This window comes from Glossina fuscipes, unplaced genomic scaffold (genome assembly GCF_014805625.2).
Source record: "Glossina fuscipes isolate IAEA_lab_2018 unplaced genomic scaffold, Yale_Gfus_2 1, whole genome shotgun sequence".
NCBI lineage: Eukaryota > Metazoa > Arthropoda > Insecta > Diptera > Glossinidae > Glossina > Glossina fuscipes.
This window is the reverse complement of record NW_023998415.1, coordinates 1,484,662-1,504,072: the sequence shown is the minus strand read 5'-3', so window position 1 is coordinate 1,504,072 and position 19,411 is coordinate 1,484,662. Positions and strand designations below refer to the sequence as shown.

Below are 19,411 nucleotides of genomic sequence, written 5' to 3'. Positions count from 1 at the left end.
GTCTTATCTGAACAGATGACATTAACGCAGCCTAAGGTTTCTACAGTGGGCAATTTCTTCACTATGCAATTCCGTTTTGCCATACGCATCACACCTAAAGCCAAAGTCACGGTGACTACGATCGGTAAGCCTTCAGGTATTGCTGCCACTGCCAACGAAACGCTGATATTAAACATATCCACCAATGGTTTGCCCTGCAACCATCCTAGCAGCATAATTACTCCTATTATGATGAAAGAATAAAAGCTAAGCTGGGCTCCTAATATATCCATTGATTTTTGCAATGGAGTTTTCGGCGACTCTTCCGCCTGCATCATTTTAAACACTTCACCAAACTCACTGCGTTCACCGGTGCTGACCACAATACCTTTTCCATTGCCACATCTTACCAAAGTGCCCATGAAAGCTATATTCTTCATATTCGTATGATCCTTATTAACCGCACTATTCAACAACAATTCAGTGCATTTGCGAGCAGGTTCTGTTTCGCCAGTAAATGAAGATTCATCGATAGACAAGTCGATAGCCTCAAATAATCGTACATCGGCGGGCACACGATCGCCTACATTTAAATGAACCACATCGCCCGGGACTAGTTCACGCGCTAAAAACGTGTCCAAATGACCTTCTCGCAGGCAATGACACTCCGGCGGTACTAATTTTTTCAGCTCTTCCAAACTCTTCTCGGAACGATACTCTTGAATAAAAGCTACCGTCACCACTATAATGATGGCTATTGTTATGCTTACGGCATCGTCAAATTGTCTCATGCATATGGAAACCACAGCAGAACCCAGTAGTAATAATATTAAAGGATTACGAAATTGCTCTATGTATTTCTTCCACGTAGGATCCTCTTCGATAACATTAAGCTCATTGTGACCGATAATTTTGGCTCTATATTTCGCCTCTGTCCATTTAAGGCCAGTCCGTACGTCCACCTGCAGCCGCCCAGCCACTTCAGAGGCACTATATGTTGAAGATTCAGCAGTTGTTAATAACATTTCGTGGGTTAAAGTAGACCCCGTCTGAAAAATGAACAAAAAAGAAATATTCCATTAATTACTTACGAAGCCTGAATGCGTATTCTAAAAAGTATATATCGAAAAGAAGGAAAGTATGTAGAAATCTCCAATCACAGCACCGTAATTTAATGTAATATGCAATCATCCTGCGCTTATATAGTGTAACAAAATATTTAGAGAATATTTTCACACAACGGGTAGATAATCGATTTTGAATGTTTTCTCTATTGGTGGGGTATCCGGTGTTATGAATTATTTTCTTTTTCGATGACGTAAAATCGCATAAATCTCCTTTGTAAGCTCTTTTCGCAAATGATAATACTTTTTGCATATTCTTAAATTATTAGCTGAAAGAAATCGATGACATAAGAGTCAATTGTATCGCATAAATAAGAAGCGCGACTTTTAAAGAGAACACAAAAGTTGAGGTAAAAGATAGAAAAAAAAACTTTTCTATTCTACTTGGGATAATAGAAGACTCGACTGATCGGAGGCAGAGCAAGCTGATGACAAAAAGTAGGTTCTGTGAGGGGACATTTCAGACCATAATTTGGTTTCTTCCTATGGTTGTTCACGTCATTCTCCCAGATAGGAAACTACAAGGAGTGCTTGTCACTTATTGTGTAAGTAAAGGTGTATAACTCAGAGGCTCATATTGAATTATTTAATTCGACATGACCTACACGTCAGCAACAAATGAAGCGTTTATTTTGAGCGGACCATTTTCTGTTATTCCGAGACATTTCAAATATATATAAATTTTTATATCCTACAGCACTTGGGATACAAAGGTATGTTTAGTCTGTGCAGATGTTCGCAATACGAGTTGAATTAAATCCACCTTTTATTATGCTGATCGATGCTGAACCTGATTCTAAGCTTGTCTGCCCATCTTATTATTTTGTATTCAACGTGTAGATCGTGTAGACGAAATATGGTACACTAACGTCTTTTGATCCAAGGGCGAACGCTATTGAAAAAGGCTAGGATCGGACCATTTTTTCCCCTATAACGGCTTATTTTGAAATGTTATTACATACCGAATAACTGTAGAGTAGTGCAAGATATTTAAAGGCGAATTGTGACCCACCCTAGCATTTTCAATGCTTGTATTTTGTGGTATTCTATAATTTGGGTGCTAATACTCCCAATTAAAAAGAACAACGGTTTTTTTAAAACTTAAATGAACTCGCCTTGAACTTTCAACATCAATGAACTATTATAACCAGAACTTAAAGATATTTCAATTGAATCTATCTTATTTTTAAGATATACAACGAACTGACTTTCCAAATTGTCATTTCTATCACTCCAAAAATCGCGATCGCTTGACAAGAATGAATGTCCTGACAATAAAACATTTATATCACTTTCATTAGACTGAAGAATTTTTATTCGCATTAAGATGAACTTTATGTTTTATTAATAATTATCACTATTTTATTTTTATTTATTTTTTTATTTATTTTTTTGAAAAATAGACTTGCCCCGTTATTCGAATTAAATGGGTCATGTCATTAGATTAGGAAAACCCAATTCGTATATGAAATCGTTCTCGTCGTTAAAACCCAACATGATGTGATGGTTCTTCTATCTCCTTCTCCCACTTATAAAACTCTAATATTACTGTTGCCGGCGAATTTTTGACTATTTGGGATATTATCGAATCTGATTTGTTTGAGGCGTTAGAAAACACGTACGTTTCCTAAGAGAACGTGCTAAGACAAGCACAAACCCAATCTACGCTTAACTACTTAGATAATATTTAAATTCCTTCTAATAAAAAAGCAAAATAAAAGTCGGGCAGGGCCGCTCATTAGATGCTTTACACCAATTCGCCGAATACAGTAATTTACTCATTTTGGTACTAATGCACCGCAAAATATGCATTATTTATATCCATAGGCATACTTTTCATGAAAGCTCGCACATTGGAGGATCCCCAAAACATCATCTCACGTAATCCAAATTCATCAAACTTTATTTACATCCTAAAAAATTTTTAATATTTGTCAGTTCCAGTCATTGGAAACCGGAATTTAGACTTTCTTTCCATATAAGGGCTTGTTTTTTATAATAACCCCTGTACATGTTGAAACTAAGAATAGACCTAGTTGACCCAAATTTCCGATTATCAATTTTTTTTGCTTAATTTGTTGCTATAGATTAATTTTCAATATAAAATATTAAGAATCAAACATTTTTCTGAGGGGGTTAATGGCCGCGAGAAATATTATACGAAGTGGAACGCAAGAAATAGACCCATCTGGTGCACCTTTGGTCCACTTAATTTTTATCTCAAATTACCCTGAATGAACAGACTTTCACCGCAAAATATTAACAATAATTAGGCATTTTTGGCATGTAAGGATTTACATTTCATGACAATCCTTATGAATGGTGGTATCCAAAAAATAGACATATGTAGTTCGAATATGTTAGGGTTGATCTCTTTTTCAATCTACTATTACGAATCAATTTTCACCATAAAATATTAAAAATTAGATCTTTTTACCATACAAAGATTCACCTTTTGTAGGCACGGTTATATGAGAGGAGGCGCCAAAAACTGCTCCACCCAAATCAAGTTTTTTATACCAATTTGGAATTTCGAACGGCTATTACTCATTGAGTTTTGTCGAAAAATTTTGAAAATTGCATATTCTTTTTTTCTTTTTCAAATAAAGCATTGTGTGAGGAATGGTCGAAAAAGTGGACGGATTCCAAACATTTTAAATCGCATTTGTGCGTGGCTCAAAGCACGTCACTGTACCAAATTTCATCAAAATATCTCAAAAATTGCGACCTGTAGGTGGGACACACAAATACATGGACAGACATGCTTAGAAATTTACTCTGAATCGATCGATATAATTAAAGGTGGGTTTATCTTAAGACCTTCAGGGTGTTACATACGTCCGCACAAACTTAATACACCCCGTATCATAAGTAGTACAGAGTACAGAAAGTATTTAAAAACTAGCTTATTATTCTTTGCCATTGTATGGTATGGTAAATACTTATTTCTAATTTTAGTGGAACAAAGGAGGACGTTACCAGATTCCTTATAGTGTTTAACATCCGCACCTGGCGTTAAACCTTGGTCAGACGAATCGCCCACAACCAGCAGCAAATAGAATGTTCAATTAGGGGCCCTCAACGGCAGTAAAACAATCCCTATCGAAGGAAGCCTTACTACCCTGAGGAGCTGAATTAGAGATATGGGTCGTTTTCTCGGTCACTGGTTTTGGAAGGGCTGTACCCAAACAGTCAGGTAAGAAGATGGATGCATATTTCTGCCAGGAGCAATCCTACTTTTGGGCAATCTGACCGTCGTGGACATTCACAATTTTTATCGCTTATCGCTCGCACAGAACTTTCACCATGCTATATAGCTTTGGGTGATCTCTTACTGTACGCAGTCGTAACCGCTCTTGCCTTCGCACTCTCTACATATTCCGGTAGGCCACCCAAGCGCTGTCCTTTTTCGAGGAAATAACGCTTGCAAGGTTGCCATTACATAGCAAACACCCGGCTGTGCACCAGCCCTCTTAAATGCCGCCATTATGCGGTATGATGACATCCATAAAAGAGTACCAAAAGGGAGAAGAAAAATTGCTCTCTTTTCTTCGGATACACCTCTTAGGCTATGGACGTTGCCAGTAAGATTTCGCTATTAGCAGTAATCGGATTTTTAAGGGATTCAGGTCGAGCATTTTGTCGATGAAATAGAAGTAATTAAGGTTAGCCATAGAATCTGAAGAAACGCACCAGAATTTCTCAATAATAATTAATTTATCATGATAATAATATAATTACAAAAACTTGTATTTAATGAAAAAGAGAAAATGCATTAGTTTTTTTTTGTTTTTGTACGCTCTTCTAGGCAAACTCAATAAAGAGACTAATTGTGTTTTTTTTGTGCTTTTATCTCAAACTAAGATTCTACTGGAAACCTTCACACTTCTTTAAGCTAACATAAAGCATTTAAGAAAATTTATTTTCAATTTTTTTATAAAATTATGCTTTGTAATTAGTTTATTCTTAAACGCTTCGAAGCTGCGCTACAAAAACAAATTCTAGTGTTACAAATATAAATCACATTCTATACGTGATTAGTTTTATCGAAGACAAAAAATATCTGCACCACCACTGCACACAGCAGTATAGAAAATTATATTAATTTTGTTGTTATATTTCTAAAGTACTGACACACGTATCAGGAGAATAGAGTATAGATAGTTTTTGTGAGCGTGAAATTTTAAAGCAAGAATTGTGCCTGATTTTTGCATTCCTTTCTTTATCTGTTCGTCTAGTCTTTGAATGCTTCAGAGCGTCTAATTCCAAAAGAGAATTAAAGATCTGAAGTAAATATTCTTTTATTTAATTTCGATCCATAGATAGTGCGGACGTATTCTTCTTATGGGGCGCATACTTTTTAATGGATTAAAAGGCATTAAATATTCGCTTCTAGCCAAATACAGTTTTCTCGTTGTGTTTCTGTCAAGTATTTCGCATAAAGTTGAATTTTAGTCACGTTCTGCTATTTAATATGCCAAACGCACTAAAAAGGGATTTCAAAGTCATGTGTAACAGTCACTATCTTATCGTTGATAATGTCCCACCGACGTGCCACAGTCTAATTACATATCACAAACATAATATTCGGACCATTTTTTATGCAAGAAAGCCAACAAATGTAACAAAGCAAACAAACACTATAAAAAGATTTTCATTTTCTTTTTAATTAGTCAAGGCAAGCTCCAACCTCCATCCTCCATTAGAGTAGTTGCCTCACCATGATGTCTATTAATAAATTTTTGTAAAATGTTTGCCGTGCACAGAAATGTGCATCATAGACTCTATAACATTTCTTTTTCATGCTTTTTAATTAACAAGAATAGTTGAATTGATTTAGTAATGACTGTCTGTCTTTTTGCTGATTAAAACTACAATTACGACCTTAAAATTTAGTATAAACAAATAAATTTGACTTTAAATTCTATGCTCTTCACGATCGTTAAATTAAGTCGAAAATTAAGTTAAATAAAAAACCAATATATGAAATGAGTGAAAAAAAAGAATATAAAAATTTTATATACATTCGAGTCGAATCTTATATACACATTACTATGCATTTTACAGGTCGTCTATTTTCATTTTTGGAATTAAATGCTCTTTGGACTCTAAACTTAGGAAGTATTTTACAATAGTGAATGGGCGTGTTCAATTTTTTCTAATAACAGACAATGTGTCTTCATGTAAAGAATGTAGAGAATAATATTCAATATTCTGTCTTGCTACAACAACTCAAAAAGGTGAAAGAAAATGAAAATTTGATCATTTGTAACTGTGTCTGGGTGTGACCGATTTTTTCCAACTTTCAACATACGCAACTTTGTCTTTCTATCTTTTATAATTTAAAAGTAAAGGGAAAACACATCAAAACATTTGCTTAGAGAAATGGATTTGCTTTCAATTTACGCTTTACTCTGATCGTGTCCCGTAATCGATTTAGTCCATTTTCAATATTAACGTAAGTGCAAGAACTTCTTATGTTTCTGTCAGATCGTAATTTTTGCGATCAGGAATGTGTCAACAATACCCATTCACACAGACACACAGACGGACCGATATGGCTAGTGTAATTCGAGACTTTGGCAACGATTACATATATAGTCTATAGGGACTCTGAAACACCCTTTGCAGATGTTGCAAACATGTATGACAAAATAGATATATCCCTATCCTTCAGTGAAGGGTACAATAAGGAAATAAAACAAAAATAAATTAAATTGAATATGTTCTCGTCCAATTAAGAAAAATTTAAAACCTAACAGTTCATCCGTACAGCAACTGATATGAAAATCTGTTTCTAGTACGTTATCCTCTAGTCGTTTATATGTTAAGCTTGCGTCTTCATGTCAGCAGTGTTAGTTAGTATATGCGGTATAAATTTGTTAAATTAATCCGACGCTTACACTTTCGCTGACATATAAACACTAAGTGTACCATACATTTCAAACAAAAAACACCATAAAAACTTTTACTTAAAACAAATATTTTGTTAGTTTCGTAATGTGTCTTTTCAAACTGAATCAAAGCAAAGAAAAAGTAAGAGGTGGGTATTAAAAGATTCGATTTAAACTGAATTAAAGCTTTTTTTGTTTCCGTGATTTTTTTTTTCGTCCCCACGGTAACCTGTCACGAGACTAAGTCGTCATTGATATATATATATATATATATATATATATATATATATATATATATATAGAGAGAGAGAGAGAGAGAGAGAGAGAGAGCGCAAGTGTTGTGACCGTTATCGTTATTAGCACTTACGGTTAGGTGTATATGCAGTTCTAGTAGCCTTATTACTATATATGTACACACTGTTATAGTTTCGCTCTTTGTACATATAATTACATACCATAGAGTAAAAAAATGAAATCTTTATAACTTTTGACAACTTACGAGTTCCAGCAAAATTTCTTCATGTTTGAAAAGCACAAACACAAACTTTTGTAACTAATTAAAATTAAGAACAACATAAAAACAACAGCAACTGCAATGCATTTATACCTACAAACATAGTTGTTGCAGTTGTACTTTTTAAAAGAGAATTATGTTTTGCTTTATATCCCTAGCCATAAATTGGAAGTAGGTGAGAACTATGTTAGCTGTCTACTTCTATAATTTCTCGACTATGGTCGGCTAAGAAATCATTTTACAAGTATGTATGTATCTATTTTTTAGAATCCAAAAATATTCTTATATAGTCAAGCATTTTTGAATATTTTCTTTCATTTTCTCGATTATAAAACTTTTCAGTCTTTATAGGGAACTCTTAAAAAATATTTGCTTTCTTGATTCACAAATTCGATATCCTTTTTAAGCCCCTAAAAATCAAATGGTTTTTGGTCGTCCTAACATAATTACTCATCGATAAATAAATGTGCTGCCTTAAATCACCTCTCAAGGTTGCCACCTAACAGCTTGAAAAAAATATAGATAACATTCGTCTTAAGCTGTTTGCAATTATTGCCTACAACGTGAAAATGGTTCAATAGTTAAAACTTTTTCTTAGCATCAGGCCTATAAGGCATTTTTTCCTTTACATCTGCTAATAATTTCTTCCTCTTGATATTTGTTTGTTGCCGCAACTTTTAAGCCAGGTTAGAGCAGTAGCCTAAATCAAGATAGGTTAGCTTAAGCCATTAGTATATCTCATGTGATTCCTTCAATTGTCACGGTTTCCAGCATAGAACGTAACAAATAACGTTTGATCAGGTGAGAGAGAGGAAGGGTGGACGTGGAGAAAGAGAAAGAGTGACAAAGTGAGTGAGCGACAGAAAGGGTGGAGGGAGAGATAGATAAATAGATAGATGAGTAGATAAACAAATAAAGAAGGAGAGAGAGAGAGCGAGAGAGAGATAGAAAGGGTGCAGGGAGAGAGGGGAATCACAGCAAACGATTTCAACTTTCCAATAATTTTACCGATTATTCCTCATTTCATAATTGAAACAGAGCTTTCCGTTTTTCTGGGTCCTGACAGCTTCTGTAGCTGTTATTCTAAAACAGTTTATAATGATTGAAGGCCATAACTATAAGAGAATCGTGAAACCACGAAAGTAACATTTGAGACTATAAAAGAGAATCGCTTATCGAAGCTATCAAACAATGAATTCGAATTAATTATTTACTCATCTTTTTTTTAAATTTTTCTTTTGACGAAATTAAACCGTGTCCTGCCAAAAATTGCATTTTTTTCGGTCTATTTTTCGGATTATTGCAGGCTGAAGATATAAGACTTGAGTGCTCGTTTGCGGTATAACTAAGCATAAGTTTCTCATTCGTTGTTGTTGTTTAAAATAAAATTTTTCCTTCAATAACTTACTTCACTTGCATATTTTTCATTGTTTCAGCGCAACAGAAAATCATTTTTTTTTTTTTTTTTTTCAAATTCATCCAATAACGTACTGTTATCTTGTTGTTTTATATACATATTTATATATTAGTATTATGTCGAAAACCCATCTCCCAAGTACAGTAAAATATACTTAAACTTTTATTTACTTTAGTGTGCAAACGTTGCTCTACAAGAATTCATAGGATTTTGTGTAAATATATACACAAAAAGACACAAAAACAAAGTACAAAATATATTAAACTTTGTTGAAAAGTTTATATTATACAATAAAGTGCTTTCTTTTAAGTTAACTGAAGCTTTTAGCTCTTCTATTATCCATCATGTAACATAATCATGATGATAATCGTCCTAGTAGATCAAGCAATCTCTTAAAGATTTCGTATTACTATACGCAATTCGCGGTGGGACTACAAAAACTCAAAGGATCTTTGAAGCTTGCATAATTTCTTAACGAAAAGGGTGAAAAACTTGAAAAACTCTAAATATATTTTAAGAATTTAACCATTACTCACAACAATTTATTTTCTACACTTAGGTAATTTAGTTACTTCGTTTATAAAACATAGAGAAGGACGTGTCAAATAAGCCAGTACATGTACATTATATGTATTATTCAGAAGCTACATTCCTGCGTTGTTTAACAAACGTCTGTCTGTTCATATTGTTTGACTGCAAAATTTGCATTCAACAACAAAAGGTATGACGTTCTATTTTCTTACCTTACATTGACTGACATGTTATGGTTTAAAAATGATCATGACGCGTCCAAAGTGACTATAGTCATTTGTAGAAAAATTTAAAGAAAGCAAATATATAATGAAAAATTTCCTGTGGTCAGGCAAATATAAAACAAATAAAAAAATTATATTCGCTCATGAGTGGATCTTTTATACCCGTCACCGTTACCCTAAAAAAAGACTAAAAGAAAGGAGAAGAACTAGATTTTCACGCTTTATAATATTGAATGGGCGCCGCTGATATTTTCTGGTTTTAGAATAAAAGTGGAAATTTATATGGTGCACGTAACGTACTTTGTGACTAATGAGAAAAACCCGGGAAAATCAAGTGTGGTCGTGTGCTTTTCTCCCACAGGTGTGTGTCCTTTGAAAAGTTCTGCTCATGTTGCGACCGCAGGAATGTTTTCCACAGATACCGCACAGTTGAGCAAAAGAGACATGCTTAGGTCCGATTCGAATTTCAAATTGGCCAAAACTTTGTATACCTTAGGGGGTTTTAAAGCTTCCTTTTCGAGCGTTACAAAGGTATTTTGAAAAATATATTACATATTGATACACTATATTATAGAGAAGGCATTTGCATAGGTGCTCCAGCATCCTCCATAGAATATATGTTCAAATTTATGTGGGTTTCTCTGCCGCAGTTTATGAGTAAACCAATTAAAAAAAATGAATTTTTTATTGCCTTTGAAAAGCAGGACTATTCTCAGTTTACATGCTACTGAAGGCGTGTCCTTCGACCGATTTGATCTATTTTCAATATCTACTAACTAGCATGCAAGAATTTAAAATCGATAGCTCAATTTTTGCCGCGAGGATTATGTTTACAACCGGCATTGCATTGGCGGACAGACAGGCGAGTTAAAGGAATTCAGTGCTTTATGCTGATCAAGAATATATATACACTTTATGGGCTCTCTCACGCTTGTTTCTGGTCGTTGCAAACGTTTCGACAAAATAAATACGCCTCCCTCATTCTGTTATCATGGGTAAGACGGCTATATTAACCGTCCTTTTATGCCTCTACAAACGAAACACAGAGTTGTGCTGGAATCCCGACAAACACTCTTTATCAGCAAGAAATTCTGAAGCAACTTAACCATATACGATGAATTTATTTGTAATTAGTTGTTACAATTTCATGGTTCAAATAAAAAAAAAAATAAATAAATAACAAAAAAAAAAAAAAAAAAAAATGAAATTAACAACTAAAACTTGTTATGGATACCCCATAGTTGTTTCCATATTTTCATTATACATATTTCTGTAAATTAGATTAGATTGGTAGGCATAAAATTCACTATATAATTTAGAATAAAATGATCATTATCTTTTTACTTGCTAAAAACTTGTCCAGTCTTGTAAGATATACGCACTGTACTATATAAACATTGTTCGACTTAAGCATGTAGAGTTGTTAAGCAATAATTGGTGCGTAACAAAAGTAAGGCTTAATATATATATAGTATGATGCATGCGTCGTCAATTGTTTATACACTGTTATGCTTAATGAATTTAAACAACTCGTTTAAAGTGCGCACATGGACTTTAATTTTCAATTAATAATAAGTGAAAATTTATGTTCAACAATACAAACTTGTCATCTTTTCGCTTACACATCAATTGATCACATACCTATGTGCATTTGTATATGTGCTCCCATTTGTGAATTAAATTAATTATATTTGATTACAATCAATTGATCAAACCATGCAAAAAGACTTAAAAACAATATTTGAAGCATTCCTGTCCGAATGTACAAATGTTTGACAAACAAAGCTTTCCAACTTGCGAAACAAAAGCGACTGCACTAATTTAATTATATGATTATGTTTATAATACATACTACGGCATTCTATAATTAAAAGGAAGATAGGAATACATTTCATTTAGTCGTCGATATTTTAAGACCGATTGCTTGTTTTTTTTTTTTTTTTTTTTGCCTCTATATGAGTAAAGACATCTTGACATTAAATAAAATTAATTTAATCTTATTTACATATATATGTAAAGCAAGAGCAAAGGATATTAACGCCTAAATCCAAAATAATGTTATTTATATATAATACGTATGTTCGTCGTCTCATAGATGTACAAAACATAACATAATATTTCTATTATTTATTATCTTAACGAATACTTGATATAAAATCTCTGAGAAAGTAAACTACTAACATAATGAAAATATTATAGCTTATGTGGCATTAACAATTAAATTGCCTTTAATGCTCGATACTGCATTTATTTGATGCGTATACATGCAGAAAATCAACTGCTCCAAAAGGCAAACATAATTTAACTTAAGCACCAAGCATCTCTGCGAGCGCGTATGCGCCACCTTAGGACGAAATCTAATAGGTTGGCGGGAAATTTCTCTTGTATTTTACTATCTGCAAATAATTTTAGTCGTCCAGTCAAAGCAAACATCTAGACGGCCCCATGTGGGGGAGCAATCTTATTATTTAGTGTACCTCCCTTGCTAGATAGAAGGGGATGGCTTTCAATACCCTTCAGCAGAGTGAATAAAGGGCAACGGAGAGGTCGTTTCTAAAAACTTTTATGACACGTTGAGAAACGAACTTGTATATGTTCGGACTGGGCAAAAATGCTTAACCAACATTCGTTTTAGAGATTTCAGTCTCAAAGAAGATTCTTGATCTGGGCGAGAATGACGTTATGCGGTTCATATTGGACAGGTGGAAGGTAGCCCACGTTCAAACAGTTTACAACTGCAAAGGAACTCTGAATGCATCATAGGATTGCTGAGGAGCTCATCACAAACATCTTCAAATTCAAATGTTTTATTAAATATATGGCAGAAATTTCCCGCCACTCCAATAGTTTCTTCTTTTAATTCCTTAAGTGAAATAATATAAGCTCTAAAAATATGCTATGACGTATGAGTAATATTTTATTAATATTAGATATTTGAGCATGGACGTCTTAAACAACTTAACACAATATCCGTGATAGTATTTACCATTTTTTTTTTTTTTTTTTTTTTTTTTTTTTTTTTTTTTTTTTTTTGATGAAATCCAAATCAAATCCAACATTTCTTTCTATCACCGAAGTTTAGATAGATTTCTCTTTGGATTGGTACGCATAGCAGACATATCATAAAATATACATATTCGTGAGCAGTGCAAACTGCTGACCCGATTCAATTATGTCCCTCTAGCTTTTAGTGACTATAACTAAAACTTTTACCAATATTTTTTAACAATTAATTAATTAACAAATAAAAAAAAGAGAACTTTTTATTATTATTATTTGTGGAATTTGATGATTGAGACTTACTTCAGTAGCATTGATTAAAATCATTGCTAAATGCGGGTTTTAAAAACAACGTGTTAATGATGAAGATAACAAACAACTGAGCGCTTGCCCAGAAAAGTTAAAATTGTTCAAGATCAGCTTGCAACAGACAACCGAAAGAAAGTGATAATTTGTTTCATTTGTTTATTAATTGAAGTTTGTTTTTTATTTTTCTATGAAATTAATTAAATTATTATTAAAATTTATTATTATTCATATATATTTAAAATAATTTTATTACAATTCAATTAATAATTTAATCACGCGATGATTTTATAAAGAGAATATATGTTAACAAAAAAAAAAAAAAAACACTTTCACTAATATCGCATTTACTCTGCCGTCGTAATTGTAGGAAAATTAATCACTTGTTAACGATAATTTATTTTTATCTTTACTATGAGTATAATTTTTTAATTGACTTTTTTTTTATGTTTTCATTATTATTATTAGTTTGTATTTTTTCATATTTTTATTTATTTATTTATTTATTTATTTATTTTAATTGGTATCGTTTAACATGAATATGTTTTCACTTTTGACGCTTATTCAGTGTCATTTCATCAATTTATTCATTTCACGGTATTGGCTTTATTTTGCTCTCGCTATTTCGATATTTCTCTCTTGATGAGCGTTTGTTGTTCTTTTTCATTTCAATGTTTTGAATATGTGACGTCACATACATTGATGACTTGAAAAGGCGAAGAGCCGGTGCCAAGCTATTTGCACAACTTCCCATACACGCGTTCAATAAGCGATTTTCCTTTCTTCGTTTGTTTTTGTTGCCAATGTTGTTTTCCCATTTAAGAGATATAACAAGCAATTCGAGAAAGAGTTGCCATAATAAAAGAAATGTTTTCACAAAAAACAAAATTCTGACAATTTTTTTTATTCTAATTTAAATAAAGTCTTTCGGCTGGCGGCGGCTCTGGCAAGAAGTTAACTAAACATAATCAAGCATTTTGTTGTTAACTAATATCTCTTTACTTTAAACTTTTCACTCGTTACGTTTATCACATTGTATGTAAATATTTACTTACATTAGAATGAGATATATTAGGTTTATTTTTCCATTTGTCCGATTTGTCAAATCCGATAAAGTGTAAATATATATTCACATACATTTATTTTCAAAAGCTAATTTAAAGTCGATTAAGTAAAACTAAAGGATGCTCATACGAAAAATATGAACAATCCGTGACCATAGGATCAACAAAACTTTCATTATCTGAAAGACAATCAAACTAAATTATAGTAATTCACAGAAACTAAACCGCCCTTTTCATTGCTTCTTGAATAGTTAACACTGAGTACAAAATTATCTAATACGGCTTGGTATTAGTGAGCCATGCTTTCCAACTAACTGCTGACGTGTCTCCTTTGGTATAGAATATCAAGTTTGCTTGGTATCTCCTCAAAATCCGTCACGTTTTCTCATGTTGCGATAACGAAATAAATGTCATCTCCCTTCTCTAAATATTGAAACCACCCACTTTGCTACCTAATAAGCCCAATATCATGCGAGAAAAAAGCAGCCGGGGCGATTCTACTACCACCACTTAATTAATAAATAAACAATTGTACTTGTGTGAGTGTACTTTGTGCGTACTATATTTTGGACGGCCCAGAGACGTTTTGCCATCGCGTCCAATTCGTTACTTGTTGCCTTACTTCTCTAAAAAATTTGTTGCAAATATGCGCGCTGTTGCAAATACTGACGCTTGCAGATATTCAATTAAATGAAAAAAGTCGCGCATCGTTTAGCCGCCTTTATACCAAGTTATCGGATACGTCTAACGCAAATTTATCGTTAATCCGGTACTTTATTGTTTTGCTAAATAAATAACATTTTCATTGCCATTTATTAATTTAATTCCATTACATTACAATTTTTTTGCAGGTTTTTTCCGATTTTTTCTCTTTTTAATGCAAATTAATAATAGTTTGCCATTTTTCAGCTCTTAATTGATTTAATGCGCAAAACATATAAACTTGGAGGATATCGTATTTAAAAATTGCTTCTATAGTTTTTGTACTATTTTTATGATCAATTTCAGTACACACTTTGCTACAAAAAAAAAAAAAAAAACAAAAACAAAAAAACGCTAGAAAATAAAATTTAAAGCAAACATGGCCCTGACATGGTACAGTAGTTCTAAACAATTTACTTTGTCTCCTATGAATAAGATACTCTTCTTGCATAGTTAAAAATCGTTTATTTCTGGTCTAAATTTTGAGCTATTTAATTATTTAAAACTATTACCGAAGGATCGGAGTATACTAAGTGGCTAGTCTTTCACATTGTAACAAACGAAAACACCTATTAAAGATCATACAAATCAGATATGCATGTATACAAAGCACAAATATTTACAAAAAGTATATCTTTCAACATATATGTAGATCAATATTCTATCAGAACACTTTCCTAAGCCAAGTACATAAATGATAGCGATCGATTAGTTCGTACGATTGCATGTAACCGATGATACGTTTGTATGGTGGCGTGTTTTTTGCGTTCATTTGTCTTGTGTTTTCTTTTCATAGCTTTTGTGACCTTGTATCAAATTTAAGATTGGACTTGGGACCTATTTGTGATTTGGGCAAAATACGGTTACAATTGTAAGACAAAAGAGATCGAAGCAACTGGAAGGGTCGTACCGCACTGGTCTCTTTTAATTCGAATCTGATTACAGTTTTTATTCTTTTACACATAAAATTAATATATATGTATTAATATATATATATATATATATGTATGCATATATCTACTTATAAAAATAGTATTGAAAATTATTCTCCACATTCTTCACATGAAGACACATTGCCTGCAATTAGAAAAACTTGTATACGTCATTCATTAAGGTTAGTCTTACATGCCTTTTTGCTCATTATTCTTAAGTTATAGAGAAAACAGAGCCTATTACTTACATCTCTTACGAATTTTGTACAAATAGACTACCATGCCCGGCACATATAGTATGGAGTATTAAAAGCTTAGATAGGAGAATAGTTAAAGATTAGTTTATTTAAGTCTTACCATCGATTTTATGGCAAATATTATCGTACAAGTTTACAAACGACAAGCAAGATTAAAGAATTTTAGTATTTTTCTGCTAGTAACTCATCGAAATCTCTTAAATCACCTTAATATCAATCCAGAACTAGATAAATTGTAATTGAAATTGGTATGGGTATCATAAAATGAATTGTGGCGTGTAAGGCATACAGAAGATTCAGTCTTAGCCGAATATAACTTTCTTACTTGTTACATATTTACCTTGAGCGAAGAGTAGCAAAAATCCAAGTTTGAAAGTTTATGATTTATTGTCTTAACTCTGCTTAAGCTGAATTAAAACGCGGGTAACCCTACAATCACTGTAAACAATGCTTCCTTATTTCTCTTGAACTTAGCGGCAACCCTTTCACTTTTAAGGGAACAAAAAAAGAGATAGAGTCGAGCGTAAGAGTGCGTATAATTCTATTAGAAGAAAAAAAATCCACTCACATAAGACGATCGAAGAGCACTTTAATTGAGTGTGTTTATGTTATATTCTTTTCTTTTTTTTTTACTTTACAATCATTTTTTAGTATTATAAAAATAAAAACGTAAAACAAAACTTCAAAGATTCAAGCCACATAAAATTAATATTGCATTGTCTTAGAATTTATGTATCAGAGATATTGCATATGTTCGAGGAAATCTTATAAAAAACTGTGTAAAAATGTTATAAAAATTTAAATTATTAAAAGCTATTCCAAATTATATTATTTTATTTATAAAAGCACGACAAGTAAAGAGGTTTTTAACACAATGCACGCGACGACGAATAAATATTACTTTAATCATTATTAAAATATGTGTATACCAGCAACAATTCTCTGTCAGTACCGTTGTTCTCTTTTATTTATATGTTCGTACCCCCCCTCCCTATGCATAAACAAGATTCCCAACTATAACGTGTGTACACCTCGTAAGAAATTTTAAAATAAACAATTCATTAAAACTTTTACAACATAAGACACAAGATTAAAGACAAAAAACATGGAGCAATACAGTTATATGTAAAAAAAAAAAAGAATAATAAAATGAGAAAAAAGCTTTTTAGAAAAACAACACTTTGTAAGAATTGTCAAAAAAAGGTAACTAACAACAACGTTGTTTTTTGTTTTAAAGGCATCGAAAATAAAACCCTTAAGCATTAACAAAGTTTCAAATCACTCTGGTTGATGGTAGAAAAGAATAAGAACGATTCAAACATTTGTGTAGTAGCAAGAAAAACAAGAAAATAAAAAAAATTGAAGACAAATGAACATTTTGTCTTGTTATTTTTTTTTTTTTTTGTTTTTTCTCCTGAAATCAAAGTGAAACCATCAACTCACCTCGTTATCTAACTGAGATTGCCTGCATTCTAAACATGCATGTTACCGTCTTTTCTTGGTTTTCTTACTGTTTGTTTTAGTAAAACAATTTTTGGTGTTTCTTTTAGAAAATTTCAATCAACTGAAAATTATTTATTTTGTTTTCTACTCTTTTCCGTATATGTTCTTGTACTTCTTATTCCGTTCGCTCCATATAACGCGTCAGGTCTAACTAAAGGCTAGAGCTACGATATGTGTTTGTATTTTCCATTTATTTTCTATTTTTCATTATATTTGATTTTGTTGTTTTTTTTTTTTGTTTTTTAGTTTTTATAAGTCTATAAATCTCATGTTGCTTACTCTGGATTTGTTTTATATGCCCTCGTCATGAGCACGTTGAGAGCACATAAGTAAATATATAATATAAGTAAAACTAAAGAGAAGAGAAAAATATTCAAACCGAACTCTTCTACACGAAAGACAGAGAGGGGGATGTGAATGAATGAATCGAATTGTCTGCTTAATTAACTGTCAATGGATTAAAAAACTTAAACATTCATCGTGTAAAAGCTAAAGTAAGTAAACAAGCAGGAGATTCGAAATTGATCTGAAAAATTAAGGCGGTACGTTAAGCATCCATTTTAAATGCAGTGTATTAACGGCTCTGTTGACTTATTTAAAAAAAGCATTTCGAAAAGAGGCTTAATGAAATTTGCCCATCAGCAAAACTGATCAACGGTCTCTCTCTCTCTCTCTCTCTCTCTCTTTATCGCTATATGCATTTATATGTATATGTATCGACTTATCGGATGATTTGTCGTGCCTTATGTGAAGTAAATTGTACTCTCGAAAATCTATTAGTAAAAATGTTTGATGGCTAAACCGTTAACTTTGAAAGTTGGACAAAGTCACGTCTTTTATGTATATATGCATTCAAATATACTGTAATGACCAAATCGCAGGATTTATTTGTTTTGGCCCTACGCGCAGTTGTAAGTTACTCCTATGTATTTAACGTAAATTAAGTATTTAAATTAAAATGAGCATATTTAACTTTTCATTCATTTTCTTTTATAGCAAGCAATTGTTGTTATTCTTTTGTGAGTCTCCTAGGGATGCTGTATACTATAAGCATGAACGAAACGCAATAGCGATATCACATTCGAAGCATGTTACTTGACATCATTAACCGATTGGTACGACCAATTCAAATTCGAGCAGTGTTGTAGGAAAGAGGAAGAACAGACATTCTCTTCCTTCCGAATCGAATTGTCGTCTAAATAACTCGTAATCATTCGCCTAAACTTGCCGTCCGTTCTAACCGACAATTGCCGATATTAAATTAATATCATAAAAAAAGTATGTGTATATATCTTCTCTCAATTGCCTTGAATAGGCAGCTGTTAGACAGGCAGCTGTTGGGATGAATTTATCTTATTTCTAGACGTTTAGTTACATTTTTTATTCCTAATACTTTTCCATTTGTGATAAACAAAATGAAAGCTAATTATAGCGTTTAACAGGTAGTAGGATTCCTTATTCCAGCAGGGAAATATAAAACATCGAAGCTAAGAATGCCTGGAACAGCCGGTAAAGCACATCCCAGCAATAAGAATAAATAATTCTTTCAAAAAAAGAAAAATGCCAATCCTCACAATACGATATTAAATATATAATCTATTGTTCCTATAATTCAACTTCTTTTAATTATGAAAAGTTTCTTTTTATCTTTTTATGAAACATTTTGATTGAAATTTATTTGGCGAACATAAAATATACATTAAACAATTGAAGCGAGAACGAGTTATGTTTGCTACCTACCTACTCCTTTGGTTTTTTCGTACAAATGTGCTTATTTGTATACTTCTAGCGCATACTCACCTAAAAAACACTGCACGCTATATGCTTTTGCTTTGGCAGCGTTTGATGCCGTGCGACGTCGTGTCCATAGCAGGGGTGTAATCATGAGAAATATATGATATATGTAACTGATTTTCAGCGTCGTGATCACCCTTCAGAATTTTTGTCGGTACAAATAATGAGAA

At 32.5% G+C, this 19,411-nt stretch overlaps 1 protein-coding gene across 3 annotated transcripts in view; it reads right to left on the bottom strand.

The window, feature by feature from the left end:
* Positions 1-19,411, bottom strand: part of LOC119631285 (calcium-transporting ATPase type 2C member 1) — a 156,440-nt gene that overhangs the window by 23,841 nt on the left and 113,188 nt on the right. Inside the window, exons 1-2 of one of the 3 annotated variants that reach the window (XM_038023358.1) lie at positions 17,388-17,449; positions 3-1,028 (exon numbers count right to left, since the gene is read on the bottom strand). In XM_038023358.1, the coding sequence (XP_037879286.1) occupies positions 3-1,004 (1,002 nt within the window). In that variant the 5' untranslated portion in view covers positions 1,005-1,028; positions 17,388-17,449. Of the gene's footprint in view, positions 1-2; positions 1,029-12,986; positions 13,091-17,387; positions 17,450-19,411 lie in introns of those variants that run through there. The other 2 variants (XM_038023357.1, XM_038023356.1) reach the window with 2 other exon arrangements.